Raw genomic sequence first — 16,592 nt, forward strand, 5'->3', positions numbered from 1 at the left:
TGATAAGTTATTTTGATGAATTCATGAACGAAATGTCCTTCGAACACCAAGTTTAGGCAAGGGTTTGTCAAACTGATGAAATGCTGCAGTTAGTAATCGTATGCTCGTTAATCTTGAGGTGTAAAGGCGAGCTTTTCGATGTAGCTTGAGTCGCAGTTCATTATTACTGATAAATAAATATAAATAATATCCAATACACCGATCTCAGAATCATTTACCCGTGTAATAATCTCTTTACAATCAGAACTAAATGCCGGCATCGCGAATGATTCAATCGCGTATGCGATTCACAAAACCGATTCAGTTTGATTCATTTGGGTATTTTCTACCCGGTTTCTCGCGCGTAACACGAAATATAGACTACATGATCATACACGTATATCCGAAAGTATATATGGGGGCTGGTTTTTGACCAGCGGGGAGGCAGTAGGCTGGAAACGCTCTCGTTCAAAACTACTGACTCGTTCACGAACGAAACTCTGCTAGTGCGAATGGCAAAGTGGAGTGAAATGCACGATTCTGTCGAGGCATTTTTTTGCATTTTTCCATCCGCTCGAAATGATCCTGCACATGTAACATGAAACAAGCGTTTAAGGGTGACGACGCTGCTCATAATGACAGCGCTGATGCAAATCTATTTTCCTTCATCGCACCGCTAAGAGGGGCGCGAGGATGCTCCTCCGCGCGAGCCCGGGGCTCTGGCGTTACCTAGCAACGGCTCCCATACTGTACTCCCGCTCCAAGTGCCTGGCTGCCTTCAACTCTAGCGCTGTTTCTATTTCTGTTGTAGCGTTGCAGTCGCCGTCTGCTAAAACATTCATAGCACAGTCCTCTTAGCATGTGGCTTGCGCGGTAATGTTTCAGTTTGAAGCAGTACCCTACCCAACGCGCCGCAGAGTGATACTGACAAATGGCGCGTCAACTGATGGGTGACAGACCAGTTAATCATGGGCCGCCGTCTCCAGGGACTCGCTGATTGAGTCTGATGTAATGGATGTTATTACGGCCACTGACATGACAACTGCGACCTCGCGAGCGGACGTCTTTCCAACATAACAATTGTTAAAGCAGGTGCCGAGAAAATGTGAATTCTCTCACGCTTTTGGTACGGGGGGAACAAACAGAGCCAAAGAGGGAGGGAGAGGACCGAGAGACTGGCAGAATAAAATGGCAGTTGCATAAACTGTCAAAGAGATGAGATCTTATCATTATGGCTCCAGATACGCCAGGGCCGCCGTTAGGCCGTGACAAGGTTTAACGCCCCCATGATTCCACATGAACAGCTTCCACAAGCGCAATCGTGTGTAAGTATCAAAGTGGTCCAGCGCACAATGGTGCATCGCACGTATCTGTTAGCGCCAAGGCCTCTTGACCCGCGGGCACCGAGGTAAACTGGTGGAGCGGACACATTTCACAATGCCTCAGAAAATGGATCGTCCTTTACACCCACACGGTTCTTTCAGTCCAATAACCAATAGCTTTTTTAGCTGTTCATCAGCCTCTTCGTTTCTGTTGTTATAGCCCACGTGTGGGCTCGCGTCTTGTGAGTCGCTAATGCTTTGATCAGGCCTCTTTTAGAAATCCGAGAACTGTAACCTTTCTAATAGGCTGCATTAAAAAGAATAGCACACCTGTCACCTTCCAAGATATTTTGAATCATTTCGGTAACCAGTTTTGGTACCCGCCGACTTTTAAGCAAGGACAAAAAAATACAATTAAAGTTGTTAAGGGCATTATTGTAAATATCTTCTTTTCAAAACTATTGATATTAATTGTTTAAAATATGTGTGCGTTATGGATCGCTGCAAATTGGGTCTAGTACACTATGAATAATGTCAACATTATTATTTTCTGTTTTTAGAGGAGCTATTGATCTATTTACAGCTCGGATCCGATTGCAAAAAGAATTGATTTTTTTCATTCTGACATAAATCGTGGGTTGACTCCCAAGGTTAGCACTCTGCAGAAGATTTATTCCATGATATTTAAATAATTTGATGTCAGAATAAATGCAATTTAGAGATGTTCATCGGTTGCCTTACCCTAAGTTATTTGACTCATAGTAGTCCCATCTTAACTGAAATAATCTTCATTTTTATGGCGTAATAGATGTCTGAATTTTGACACTATTGTAGTATCATTGTTTTTATAGTTTCACTATTACTATTACTATCTATCTATTACTATCCAAATAGTATTTTCCACCATAAAGAGCCATTTAGGGAATGGAAAGTTTCGGTAGATTTCCACCCCCAAAATTCTGTCATTAATTATTCATCCTCATCTCATTCCAAACCTGCAAGTTCACCTTCAGAAGACAAATTAAGATATTTTTGATACTTTTCAGACCCTGCATAGACAGCAGGTATAAGGACATCTGAAAAATATTCCACTTGGCATCAATGCTTCAACCATTTTATAAAGCTACAAGAATACTTTTTTGTGCACAAAAAAGCCTTCACGAACAATCTTTAATTTATATTTTCTTCTGTATTTTTATCAAAGTCAGTTCAGGTTTTTGCATTCCTGTAGCGACACTGCTTTCAAAAAGTTGCTTAAAACTTTCTCTGATACTGATACTTTATCTGTCACACGGATAATTTCATTTTTGCTCAAGGTCAAAAAATAATCATCTTCAGTGACTCCAAACCCTGGCAGCGCTAGATCTGTGAGCTGTGTGATCCTGTATCAGTCTTTTTTATTGAATATTGTCTTTAAAAAGGCATGTCTGTATATCTAATCATCCCTTTTCTGTACTTCTGTAGAACAATGAAGTGTTAAATGGGATGGATGATCTGCAGCGAACTGTCCGAAGTGCATCACTCGGATACAACAAGCTGGTAAATGGCACACTTCCTCTGAAACGCACCTCAGAACAGACAGTCCCTGCAGGGAACCTCCACACGAATAGAGCGTTCTGTTCCTACAATTTGATGCTGCCCTCATGTCCATCCAGCCCTTAAGCTATTATTTATCTGTGGCAAATGCCATCCTGTGCCGACCTCAAGGAACATGGCTCTGGACAGGACCCTTTTTGCCCTGTGTAAATTAAGTTGCTATTGAACTGGGACGATATGCAAACCAACAAACACGAACAGCTGACCCAGACGGCTTGAGATTCTAACCACCTTCAAAACAGCAAAGATTTGATCCGGGAGGTTGTTAACAAAGGATTTGGCTTTGTTTATCTATAATTAATGAGTAAGAGCCTTTCTCCATCTACTCCATCATCAAAGCGGTTCGTTTTAAATGAGAGTGATTTAATTTTCACCATCGGAGAGCAGAAACAATTTAGGAACTCATTAATGGTTATTTGAAAGTACATTAACTTAGCTAATCTCATATAGGATGGGATTAGATCACTAAGTATGGAACTGATGAAATGAAATAAGGAACGTTTGACATCAGGGCTGCAGGGGAAAATAAATTAAAAGGGACGAAAGGTTCTGAGAGCTCTCTGAAGAGATGAGCAGGTCACAGCAATAATGCTCTTTAAGCAGAGCAGGTTGACCTTCACAAACCCCTTCTTTTCATCTGAATCTGACATTTAATGACAAGATAATATTCTCTCCGAATTTCGCCAGCTCCCTTTCAAACACACACAGACGCACGCATTTTTATAATTAGCTTCCTGCTGATAGAAGTTCAGGATATTGGTCCCCTGTGGAGAGGTAATGTGTTAATGTTTCTTAGGGAAGTCGTATCGAGGGATTCATTTAACGGTGAACCGCGTGGAGCCCCCGCGGCTTGTATATCTAACGTAACTCTCACGCATTGTCTCTTTCACACTTCACATTTCATTTTGTTCCGAAAGGCGAAGCTAATAAATGCCTGTATTAGATGCAAGCTGACTTTTGCGGTTACGACTTGTGAAATGCTTTACTACGTTTTGCATGGCCACCGGGGTACACGGAAAGGACAAACCTGCCCATTTGTTACAGAAAAAACCTTTATTATTCAACTTAAGTGTAATAAATAATAAATCATGATAAATAAATGAAAGCTCACGTGACCTTTTACTAGGCAGACGTCTGTGTTTATTTTTTGCGGCACTTGCCTGTTCCATTAAATGTGAATGAGAAGTCGGCTTTCTAAAATTCAGTGTGCATGTGGTAAAGTTTTTTTGTTATTACAAACCACAACGGTGATCAAAAAGCGGGCAAACCTTTTCTTTTCTAAATTTAGCTTTCTCTGCGCAGAAAATTGATGTTCTTTCATTCAAATAGAATAGAATTCTCTGGGCATTTGAAGCAATCTAACACCTCCAAAGAGCAGCATTTGGGCAGCAAGCTGCCAGTCATCCACACAGCTGGGTCAAACCAGATCAAACTGCTTTATTTGTGGGGAAGACCTCTGCCAATACCAATGAGCTTATATGCGTCAAACATGGGCAAGTCCACCCATAGCTTCGATTCATTTCTGACTTATTTTGTGATGATGGATCAGGTGGAGGTTTGTCCTTCAGCACGTTCCTTTTATAATAGACTTGTAACACGTCACAACACATTTATTACAGTATTATAAACCACTCCAACTGCCATTCTAATATTCGTCAGAAGTAGAATAGAATGTATTGAGAGAAACACAATTAGAAAACTGTAAAACAATCGAACGCTAACATAACATAAGGTACAAGATTTTTCCAGTCAGAAGTTCCACTGCAATTGCAAATCTTATTGCTTCGTTTTTCAAACACAAGAGTTAAACAAAGCCATAACAATGTTGACAAGGTCTTATCTATAAAGAATATTAAAACAGATATACACATCCATTGTGCTCTTTTCTGTCTTAGACGGGTGTACACCCCCACTTCATCCATTGCAATACTCAAGTCATTCAGGTCAGGAAAAGATTTGAACATTTCAACTAAGTTTAAACTTCTAAACGGAGAACAGCAGGAAACAATCATTGACAAAACATCATATATAAAGTCAGAGCCAAATGTGAAATGCTGTGAGAAAAAACGTATTCTGCCACAAATAGCTCAATAAAGCTGTAAAAAGTCAAACTTTTTAAAAGCTTTCCAGAGTAGTTGTCTACGATGCTTGGTATTTTACATTTGGCTCTTTATATTTAAGGCTTATTCTTTGACGTGAGATAATCTGGCTTGATTATGAAATCATAGATCATGCAATAGATTAGAAAACAAGAACAAAACCTGAGTCGGTTCATCCAAAAATTTGTTACATTTCCATAAATGCACAGCGCCCATTTCTTGAAGTCTAAAAACCACAGTAACTAATCTCTCACTGATGAAAAAAAACTAATTGCTAACTCAGGTTTGGCTTCTTTAGAAACACTAGTTACCATGGATTATCAGTGAACACTGACATTGCATTCTGATAATTAAATTGATATTCTATCGTAAGATATACATAATATAGGCAAGCCCTCAAAACAAGTTTGGCTATTAGGCTAATATAAAAGAGATATACTGAATACTTGTTAAATAGTTCTGAGTATTGTTATATTATCTGCAATTAGATGTTGAAAATGAATTCTCCTTTCATGCTGTTTGTGGTAAAAACATGCCAGATTGTGCAGAGGATTAGCATTAATCTAATATTTTATCCATATATAAATTGCTATAAGTATAGATTGTCCCTTTTACTTAATTTCAATTTCAGAGGAGGTAAATGGGCAAACCGTGTGTGTGTATATATATAGAAGTCTGTTCATTTTAAACTCAAGCCCGTGAACCTCTCTGAATTCATTTTTCTCAGTTTGGGAGGCAGGTGACCATCCATTCGTCCTCCGATTCCGACTCCACCCACCCCGACCCCTCCAGCCAACCTTTGCAGTTTCGGTGGCAGATCTGTCACCGATTGGCTGATGGGTTCAGCCCCGCCCACCAAGCCCAGCTTGGGAGCCAGTCTGTCCTCATTGGAGCTCAGCATAGCACTGATTGGCTGAAGCCGCTCTTCTGCCACACCCGGGGCCGAGCTGATTCGCTGCAGTTTGACGGGCAAGTCCCCCAGGTTGTAGGTGATCTCTGAACTCATGCGCAGAAGCTTGCGGGGCATTCCGTCCCGGATGGGGGCCTCCCGTCCTGTAAGCTTCTGAAGTTTGGCAGGCAGTTTGGTGGTTGGCATGGGGGTTGCTATATTAATGGAGCCAGTTTCTGCATCGCTCTGAAGTTCCAGACCTTCGAGAGTGCCGCTGCCCTCCGTCACCCCACCTGCACTGTGACACAGAGAGGGCGCCGTCAGAGGCGAGGACAGGAGCAAACTCTCCTCTTGTTCTTTAACGCTGTGCGGAGGTGTGGGAACCTCAAAAGTGCCATGAAACTGCGAATAGTCGACCTTGAAGAAGCCCTCTTCCAGAGAAATTACCGGGAAGAATCGGTGACCCCACAAAACCTCATCCTCCGTGTACGAAGTACGAGCCTGGCATGTCATACCTAGGATAATACAAGAAACAAATGAATTTAATGAATGAAACAAAGTGCGAGTGAAGGCGACGGTGCAGCTCATTAATAAGATTCTACATCAAGTTCTGTTCAACAACAAATCTGTTTCAGAAGAGTGTACTGTGCAACAATGGTTCGGTGACTAAAACTAATAGATGCATTACTGACAGCGTGTGTGTACACACACACACACACACACACACACACACACGGGCGCATTTACTGTTGAGCAACACCCACGGGAACGTCTGTTCACGGTCCATTTGGTTGCATGAAAACAAGAGCTTTATCTGTGGGAAATTCATTAGATCTGTGTATCACCCACACCAGCGAACATCCCTCCTTAATTAAAGCGTGCAAAGCCTTCACTATAAAGAGCTCATTTTATGAACCCCCTAACAAGCGAACGGATTTGCAACATGCCGTTCTACATCACTCAATAGCAAGGAATTTAAGATAAGACAATTGCCGACTGAAAAGCAAGAGAACCCTTGATGACACAAGAAGGGTGCATTTTTCTTGCATTTGCAAAGAATGTCCCTTAAAAACCAGGATCCTCATCTCCATGTATCCATGCAGGAGTGTGATTCTTTGTCTACCTCTGTGCCTCAGTGCGGTAGGGGCCAGAGGAGCCGAGATTTGAGATGTTTGCAGGAGAGATACTGTTGAGGACTTTGTTCTATACAGGGATTTGAGCAGCTGGATGAAGGTGCTTAGAAAGCGTTGGGGCCGCTGTGCCGCTCTCCTGACAGAAGGAAGCAGACGCGGTCTGAAAAGAGACGGCTGCCGAGTGCACATTATAATAAACCTCAGACCTAAATATAAAAACCCAGCAAGACAAAACATACATTATACATTTTTGAAACTCAAGATCGTTCTTTTTTTCTCACGTCGCCGCCTACGACCATCGCACACCTACACACTCTCACACACACAAACACAGGCACGGTTATCCTCCCTTACTACGGTAAAAAAAAAAAAAAAATCCCTGCTTTCCGAGCTGACAAATCCTGGGCTTAGCAGTATAACATAATATTATTCATCTTATGAAATATTTAACAGGCTTTCTGCTGTTTGCTGGGAGAGGGGAAGGTAAGGTCTCCGCCGGAGTTGAAATCCGGTCTGGTTCGCCGCGATTTCGGCTTACATAATCATTCCATATTCTTCCATTATGACAAATTTCATTTCTGCATTTGGGAGGAACGTTCGCGCACATTAGCTTCCACCAGGAAAAAAAAAAACGGTACCGCTACACTCCAACATCTGACAGTTATGAGAACAATTTATATTTCCAAGAGGGATAATCTGTTTCTATGGTGACCGTCATCAAGTGTTCGGTTCCATTGCCACAGAGGTGCTCTGCCTGACCTGTTTCTGTCATCTCTGTCTTTCTCTCTTTCACTCGCTCCCTCTCTGTCATTTTCCTCTACTCGCTCCACATTCCCCCCTGTCCATTTTAGTGTCTCTTCCAAACACACCTATAGCACTAACCATCATCACGACTCTCTCTCGGTCCCTATCTCACGCTCTCCCTTTCTCTCTTGTTGTCTCTCTCTCTGTGGTGTGAGATAACAGTAAACTCTACTATCGGGGCTGCTCTGAACGGTAATTGACCATGCAGCTGGGCCCAATTCTCTCCTGTATCTCGCTGACACACAGTGTGTGGTCCTGAGGGGATGAAGCAGTGCCTCCCTTTTGATTTGCTGAGGCCTCTTGGGACGGTTGCGCCGAGCTGCCCTGTTTACTCGCACTGCTGAAAGCACAAGAAATAAAACTGGAATTCTCAAACCACAGGCCGAGGACTAAAAATAAAATGTCAATGAATAACACCGATCCATTTTTTTTCTAAGCATAAATGTTTAATATTGAGTGCTACTCCGTATATTCTAAGACGACTGAATCTGTTTTTGAGACACCGTTATAGCGTGTAATACTTACTTGAATTAGTTTTTATTTTTTATTATTGATTTTCATTTCAGTTAACGTTGATTAATTTGTTATGTGTTTTTGTAATTTGTATTAGTTTTATTTTTTTTTATATACGTTTTGGGTACACTATTTTACATTATGTGTACTTGCAATGTACTTACCCAAGAAAGTACTGGTAGGATTAGGTTTAAGGGTAGGTTCAGAGTTAGTACGTAGTTATTATTTAGTTATTGTAATACTTATAATAAGTACATAGTACGTACATGAGGAACAGGATCGTAAAATAAAGTGCTACCTACATCTTTATAGTTTTAAAGGGGTCAAACGATGTTGCTAAAATGAACATTATTTTGTGTATTTGCTGCAATGTGTTTATGTGGATTAAGTTTTAACATTATTATTTCTCCTCTAAGGCCCGCCTTCCGAAACGGGTCTATTTGTACATAGCTTATCGCTCTAAAAAGGGAAGGTGTGCTCTGATTGGCCGAATGCCTCAAGTGTTTAGCGCAAATGTTACGCCCCTTATCATAACATGATGCCGCATCCCGGTGCTATGACACCTAAACAGTAAAACACATTAGAAATGAGGTATTTGCTGCATGCAGTGGAGAAATACTTCCTGATTGTCATGACTTAGTACTGTCTATTTAAGCGTTGCATCGCACCTCATAAACATAACAACATGTCTGCATTTGTGATCGGAGAAGCGACAACAGCTGCTTAAAACTCACATTTGAATAGTAAATTATTTTAATTAAAAAATGTAACCTTACTTAACGGTTGTGAGTCAGAAGCGCCAGACAGTTAGAACTGCCCCAAAACCTCTGCGCACAGCTAGCATACCGGCTCCCAGGTTCAGTAAATAGTTCTCCGTAAATGTGCTGAACACACTCTAATATTTATGTTGAAGTGTTATAAATAAAACCTCCTGATTTCTAGTTGTGTCCTCTTTTGGAAACACAAAGAAATTAGTTTCACCTTCACAAAGACACAACGCATCTAGCACTATATTTAAACTTTGTGATGTCACAAAGTGGGTGCGGGTTTTCATAACGCTGCTCCAATGTTTACGCTAAGTAAGAAGGCATCCAGCATTTTAGTATGTAAAGGTAAAAGGGAAAAGCTCTCCTCCACATGACAAAAAATAATATCTTTATCACATATATACATACTTACATACATTTATTTATTTATTTTATATCTAATTACCCTTAAAGATTTATTTGATAATGATAATGTTAAAGATAATGTATTTTCAATATATTTCATTCTGACAAAAAACACTGATCTACTTCTGTTTTTGACATGAGACTTTTCTGAAGCTGTGACAGTTCTGGAAGTGCTAGAACATTCTTGATTTGTAACAATTGCTTTAGGAACACATTCTTCACAAAATGCTACTCTTGAAACAAGCATACTTGAAATTTAAGCAATTTAAAAAATCTAATGGGGTAAATAAATGACTTTAAGAATACTTAAGTTATTTATTTAAACGTCAAGGGACACGCCGAAAAAAGTGCAAGTGCTTTTGCTTATATATATATATATATGAACAAATTTTTAATTTCAAGGTTATTACATCTTCTGAAGATGTTAACTACAAATGATTAAAAGATGAACACTATAACTTTATGCAGTCTCCACTAAAATCGGTTGATATTCAAAATCCATTAATATTTCTAATGGCTAAATTTATGTTTCAAAAAAAAAAGAATTCTTAACATATTTTGTTTTTGCTTAGTGTCAGGCATATTTTTGCAAAATTTAAGAGACGCATTTTTGCAGTGTAATGTGAAAAGCTGTAAATAATTTGACAGATGTGAATGCTGGCACAGCTGTCATGTTTATCTCTGAGGGCAATGGATGGCTCTGGGCCGTTCCTCTGAGACTCCTTGGCCTTGAAGTCGCTGCCTCTCTGCTTGAAGAAAATTAATGTATTAATGACTAAATCTTCCTCCTGCCACATTGTGAGAACCATATAGAGAAGCTTGGAATGGTTGTCGCACTTGTTACTCTAGAGTCCATTTCTGTATAGGGACACACACCTTACATTTTCAGCTACAAAATAGCTGTTTCCGCTGTGATTGTCCAGGAAGAAAGATACAGTTCACTGAACATACCTTTAGTGACAGCAAGCTCTAATAACAGAGCAGGGGTACAAAAATGTGTAAAAAAATTGTACCTTTAGGTCTATAACAGCTTGTCATTGAGGGAGTATGCTCGAAGGCACTTCTTTGTACCTTTTATCCCTAAAAGATTCATTGTAGTAATGTAATCGCACATTTTACTACCTCAAATGCAGCTTTTAGGGCTAGATGAGTTACAAAGTTGTCCTTTTAAAGGTACTGCATCAGTGACAAGCTGTTGTACCTCTTAAGGTACAATTTTTGTATATTTTTCTGACAGTGTGGGTTGTTATCGCAATTTGTAGCTGCCATTTAAAAGCCTATCACTGTCTGTTTAATAGCTCTTTAGATAAATGTAAAAAGTAGAACAATTCATGAAACGTCAAAAATATAAAAGGTAACGCCATTCAAACTATCAAGCCATTGTTTTTGCCAGCGGATTCATGTTGTGTCCTTTTGCATAAATGCAGTTGTAAAATTATGCATGTTAAACTGATTCCAATTTAAAGGAATAGTTCACCCGAAAACATTTTCTAAATACATGTAACAACCACCAGGCCATCCAAAAGGTACTTTATTTTGTTTCTTTCACATAACAGATTTAGCAAATCACTCATGTACCAGTGGATGCTCTGCAGTGAATGGGTGCCGTCAGAAAGAGAGCCCAAACAGCTGATAAAACCATCACAATAATCTAAAAGTAATTACCTTGTGAAATTAAAAGCTGTGTTTGTAAAAAAAAAAATCAATTACTGAAATGTTTTAACTTCATACCACTACTTAGGGCCAAAATACAGTTCCATTATCCATAATAAAGCTTCCTCCATTAAAAAAAAAAGACCAACATATTTGATTAGAAATGTTTTCACTTATAAACAGTGGCCAGTCTTTGCATATTTGTCTTCTGACTCAGACGATATGATTTCATTTTAGAAAGCAATATTGTGAATAGAGGACTTGCAGCTTTTCACATCACAAGATGCTAACTGGATTCATAGATTTGGACTCTCATTCTGACGGCACCCATTCACTAAAGTGGGTCTATTAGTGAGCAAGTGATGTAATGCAAAAGAAACAAACTCATCAATTTATTAAACCAACATAAAAAAAAACAATTATCCTACTGAGATGTAGCCCTTGTGACAACTAGCCCCGGTACCCACTATGTGAAATATGAGCTTTCATATACAGAGTCGTGTCCGAACAAAGACTTTAATCCTGAAGATTAGGACCGAAGGACACAAAAACACTCACACGCATACACACATGCAGAATGCATTTGTGCTGTATTCCCACATGCACATGTCATAAACCTAGTCATAATTACAGGACATAATTAAAAATGTCTAATGAATTATTTGATAAGTAGTAATTAGTATTTGATTTATGAAGCTGATAAACACAAGTTTCGTCTCCATACTTCAAACAGCTGGTGAGACTTTACTGTATGGAGACCGCTAAAGAAGGGGCCGATTTAGTTGCTATGGAAACTGATTCACAATGGGGAGAACAGAGTGCTGACTAACTGTACATAATTCTGCTTTTTTTTCTTTTCTTTTCTTTTTTTACCCACAAATCCCTTCACTTTCTGTAGGCGGAATATTCAGATGTGCCATCAATAAGGAAAACCGGACGGCATATATGATTTTCTTGATTATGTTAATTAAATCAAAAACATGGAAGCATGCGATTCTGAATCTAATTGAGTATGTACATATACGACATGCACGCTGCAGAGATTTTCCGCCGTTGCTTGTCGCCGTTTCTTACTGTAAACAGCGCAAGGCTGTGCTGTGTTATATATGTATGGGTCGATGTGTTTGATGCTGCAGGCTGAGAAAGTAAAGGTGAGCTCTGATTTGATTGACAGGTGGCTTAATCTCTAAGCTTGCCAGACTATGGAACCATGAGGCAGAGAGCAAAATGAAAGACTAACTTTGTATATCATCTCTTACATAACACGTCTCTCTCTCTCTCTTTCTCTCTTTCCATCTTTGCTGCAGTAGACACCACCATTCATTCTTTTATATCATAAAAAGCCGATTTGCACCAGCAAACTTGCTTCTGCAGACCGATTTTCTCACACACACACACACACACACACACACGCTGAAACTCACATCCGTAGCATAACCTTGACGCGTAAGAAAAACATTCAAAATATAGGGATTTGGAAACTTGACTGCGTGCAGTGGTTTGTAAATAATGCGTATGATTCAATGAGAACATTTATTTCTCAACATTTCCACGTATTAAAGATGAATAGAAATGTACTGTATGTAAACATTCAGTGGATCCAATTTCAGCTTTCGGATACAGGTTTCGGTCGTTTGTTTGACACCTGAACATATTTGTTATTAAAACTCACCGGTGGTCTCCACGATCCCCTCTAAGATAACCACGATCTCAAATTGCTCTGTTTGCATGGACCTGAGCGAGAGGTCGTAGAACGGGCTCTTGGAGTCGATCACATGGCAGATCGTCAGAGGTGACACTAAGAAAAGCTGGTCGGCTCCGGTACTGAAACCGACGTCCAGCTCAAGTTGGTCCAGAGGCAAAAACTCGCCTTCAGGAGTCTGGCGGGACTGCGGAGAAAGGTTAGAAATCGAGAATTACTTAGGGCAAGACGGGGAGATGATGGAGTGTGAGCAAGAGAGAAAGACCGGCTCTAATGCATCTAGAGTGATTCAAAAAGGACTGTTGCATCCAAGTCGAATAGAGTGGATCAATAGCCTACTTTGTCCACTGTAGGTGAACAAATCAAATTACAGGTCTTTCTCATTTGTCTCGAGGTAATGCTTGTACTAGGTTAAAGAACCAACCTCAGCTCGAACCCTTCAAATATTCAGCATTTCTTTTAAAACTCACACCTTTGCGTTGAAATTCATTGATGCACATTTCTGCCCTGTACATATACGTTCCCTTTCCCTCTCTTTAATTGGTTCCAGTCGCACATACTCACTTTGAGCAGTTTGCAGCGTATTTGCGCGGAGACCATATGGCTGTTCCTCAGGTTCCCCACTCGGAACATCAGGGTCAGTTTGCCGTCACGCATTGAAATAGCCGCGTGCTCGCTGAACATCAGCGTCTCCGCGCGTTTCTTCGGCTGGGACATCTTGATAAACATGCAACCGATCAGAAAAGCGTCCACTATAGAGCCTAGGATGGACTGGAAGAGGAAGAGGATGATGCCTTCCGGACACTTGTCTGTAATGTAGCGGTAACCGTATCCGATAGTGGCCTCGGTTTCGATGAAGAACAGAAAAGCGGAGGGAAAGTTGTACACGTTGGCCACGCACGGCGTGTACTTGTCATCGTGGGCCTGGTTCAGGTCTCCGCGTATAAAGGCAATGACCCACCACATAGATGCCATGAAGAGCCACGCCACCGTGTAGGTGAGGATGAAGATGAATAGATTCCAGCGCCATTTGAGATCCACGAGCGTGGTGAACAGGTCGGACAGGTACCGGCTGGTCTCTCCTCCCAGGTTCCCGTGCTGGACGTTACAGCGGCCGTTCTTGTCCACAAAGCGCTGACGTTTCTTTTTCTTCTCGGGGGCCGCCTGGTTGAACCCGCCGCCGCTGGACGAAGTGGTCACCACTTGGTAATCGTCCCCAAATTTTTTCCGCAACGCCGACATCCTCCGCGGTTAAAGTTGTCCCAGATATAGGCTGCGAGAATGCTTGACGAGCTCGTTCCTGACAAACTGTTTTCGGTTTTCTTCACACTTCGGATGCGCCAGTCTCCCGCATCTCCGGGGCGGATGATTCCAAAAAAAAAAAAAAAGTTATTTTTAGGGCTTACCGCGGGTAAGTTTGTCAATAGCAGCGCGTCGGTCTTGGGATGGAGCGATGCGGGTCTCTTTGTCTTCTCCAAATCCGCATATCTAAAAAAGACTCACTCAGCCAAGGCTGTGAAATGTGGAGAAAAATGGATGCGAGTAATTTGTAATCTCAGATTGGCTTGGCGCAGTCTAGCACTTGTGCGTTGGCACCCTCCTCCTCCTCCACCTTCATCTACTCCTCCTGTTTCCCCAGGTGTATCGCGCCAATTTGATGAGATGGTAGTTGGTAGACGCCCTGAGGATCCTGTCCAAGTTTTAACTCACCGCCTCTGCTGTTCCTCGCAGCTGGCGAGCTTTGTTATCTGATTCTGCTCGTCTTCTCACTGTCCTCGGTTCCTGCGCACTGCGCGCCTCCTGCTCTCCAACTCCATCTCCAGCCCCGACAAATAAGAGAAACTTCTCCGAGAGGGTGGTGGAGACGGGAGGTGGGGGAGGGATGAACACGTGTTCTTGTGTTGGATACATCTTTTTTGCTGCGCTTGTAATATGCCTCTCTGAATAGGGCTGCATATATAACGTAATCTCTGCGAGATCTGTTGGTTTTCAGGCGACGCGCAGGATGCACACTGGAGGGGGTCTGGGGCTGGTTATTAACTAACGTCCCCCACTGGAACTCAAAATATAAAGTTAAATGTCAATTGCATGTTCAGATGCTAGTTAGCACTAGTTTCGATTTCGAATCGGTCGTTACAAATTGCATTATTGTGAGAAAAAGAAAAAAAAACCCATAGCAACAGCAGCTGCTTGAGCACTTTTGTACAATGACTTTTTTTGCATCTAGAAGACGCGAGACGAACCTATACAATTTAAAACAGAAGGTTTCCAAAAGGGGAACAGTTACAGTGCAATTATGCATTTAACTACTGAGTAATATTAATAACTACATGCACTTATACTATATATGGTTAGGGTTACTTGCATGCAATTATGCATAATTTATTTGTATTATAATAATAGGTAACTGGAACAGGTGCTCAGTTCCCAAATAGCCCTTTTTTTTTACTAAATATATATAGGAACCTATAAAGATTCTTTTATGGAATGGAAAGGTTCTATGGATGTTAGGTTCTTTATGGAGCCACTGATGCCAATAAAGAACCTTTATTTTTAGAAGAAATTGCAGGCAGGAATTACAACTGCAATCAGATCTTTCTAGATACAAGAGAATGCTAGATTAACTGTATTAATTTGGCATTTGACATGAATTTGAAAACGTAAACATACACGTGCGCACTGAATGAGTCCCCAGAGCAATTAAAGTTGTTACGTTTATTGTGAAATAGTAACATATGTTATAGTTCACAGATTATTTAACTTTATGGTTAAACTCTTGTGTTTTTAAATCTATTTTCTAATAGTAACAGTTTGAAGTACTTTGATCTTGCCGTGATATTTCAGACAATAATTTCTGTAAACAGTCCCACCCTGAAGGTCATCTAACATTTCACACCGATGTACAATTTATCAGAAAATAATTCATGTCCAGCCTTTAATATATTTGGCCCTTTATGTGTCAAAATGACGGATGAAGAAGATGCAGGTGATGAATATACTGTCACATCAGTGTCAGATAGCGCAGAGAGAACAAGCTTTCTTTAACAAAACACATTCTTCATTTGATAAAGCTTCTGAAGCAGACCGTTATGACCAGGGCTTATTTATGACCCGGCTATACATGTCATGTTCTGACACTATCTTAAAGAAAAACACTCATTGCACTTCTGTCTGAAACCGTATTTGACATCTGTGTGTCCTTTTCCAAACTGGAAGATAAGGACACAATTAGTATGTTATTTTGGAGACTTGCAAATGACTCTCGGCATATAATGGACTGACTCTGCTGCTCTGGAAGTGTCAGCACTATCCTCAGTGGAAGACTGTGACAGAACCTCATCAGCTACACTATTAAAAATGGGGATGGGGTTTTCACAGTGATGCGATACACTTTTAACTAAAAGTTCCAAAAGAGGGTTGTCATAGCAATGCCACGGAAGAACCATTTTGGGTTTTTCACAAAACCTATTGCATTATTTAGCAGAACCATTTCTTCTTAGTAAAAAGGATATTCAAAAATTTAGAGAACCTTTTTCCACTGTGAAGAACCTTTGTGATAATGGAAAATGCCAGGGAACCATCAAAACCAATGAAGATCATTTTGGGAGAACCTTTTTTTCTCTTGGTGCGAAGAATATCTAAAAAAAAATCTAACCTTAAGAAGCTTTTGCATAATAGAAAATGTCAGGGAACCATCAAAGAACCTTTATATTAACAGTGTAGAAGAACC

The 16,592-nt window shown here is 40.5% G+C and overlaps 1 protein-coding gene across 1 annotated transcript; it reads right to left on the reverse strand.

Moving 5' to 3' along the window:
* Positions 1 to 4,314: 4,314 nt before the first annotated feature.
* Positions 4,315 to 14,768, reverse strand: kcnj3b (potassium inwardly rectifying channel subfamily J member 3b). The gene is made up of 3 exons (XM_043240976.1): positions 13,427 to 14,768; positions 12,833 to 13,049; positions 4,315 to 6,400 (listed from the first exon to the last, which is right to left on the reverse strand). The coding sequence occupies exons 1-3, from the start codon at positions 14,102 to 14,104 to the stop codon at positions 5,676 to 5,678; spliced, it is 1,620 nt and encodes a 539-aa protein (XP_043096911.1). The 5' UTR covers positions 14,105 to 14,768; the 3' UTR covers positions 4,315 to 5,675.
* Between the last annotated feature and the right edge of the window lie 1,824 nt (positions 14,769 to 16,592).

This window comes from Puntigrus tetrazona, chromosome 6, assembly GCF_018831695.1.
Source record: "Puntigrus tetrazona isolate hp1 chromosome 6, ASM1883169v1, whole genome shotgun sequence".
NCBI lineage: Eukaryota > Metazoa > Chordata > Actinopteri > Cypriniformes > Cyprinidae > Puntigrus > Puntigrus tetrazona.

What these genes read in the sequence shown, in the direction of transcription:
- kcnj3b (XM_043240976.1), bottom strand. Translation starts at nt 14,104, where the DNA reads ATGTCGGCGTTGCGGAAAAAATTTGGGGACGATTACCAAGTGGTGACC. An exon ending in TACGCTGCAAACTGCTCAAA is followed by an intron (nt 13,050 to 13,426) that starts GTGAGTATGTGC and finishes CTTTCTCCGCAG; the next exon opens with TCCCGCCAGACTCCTGAAGG. An exon ending in GGGGATCGTGGAGACCACCG is followed by an intron (nt 6,401 to 12,832) that starts GTGAGTTTTAAT and finishes GTATTATCCTAG; the next exon opens with GTATGACATGCCAGGCTCGT.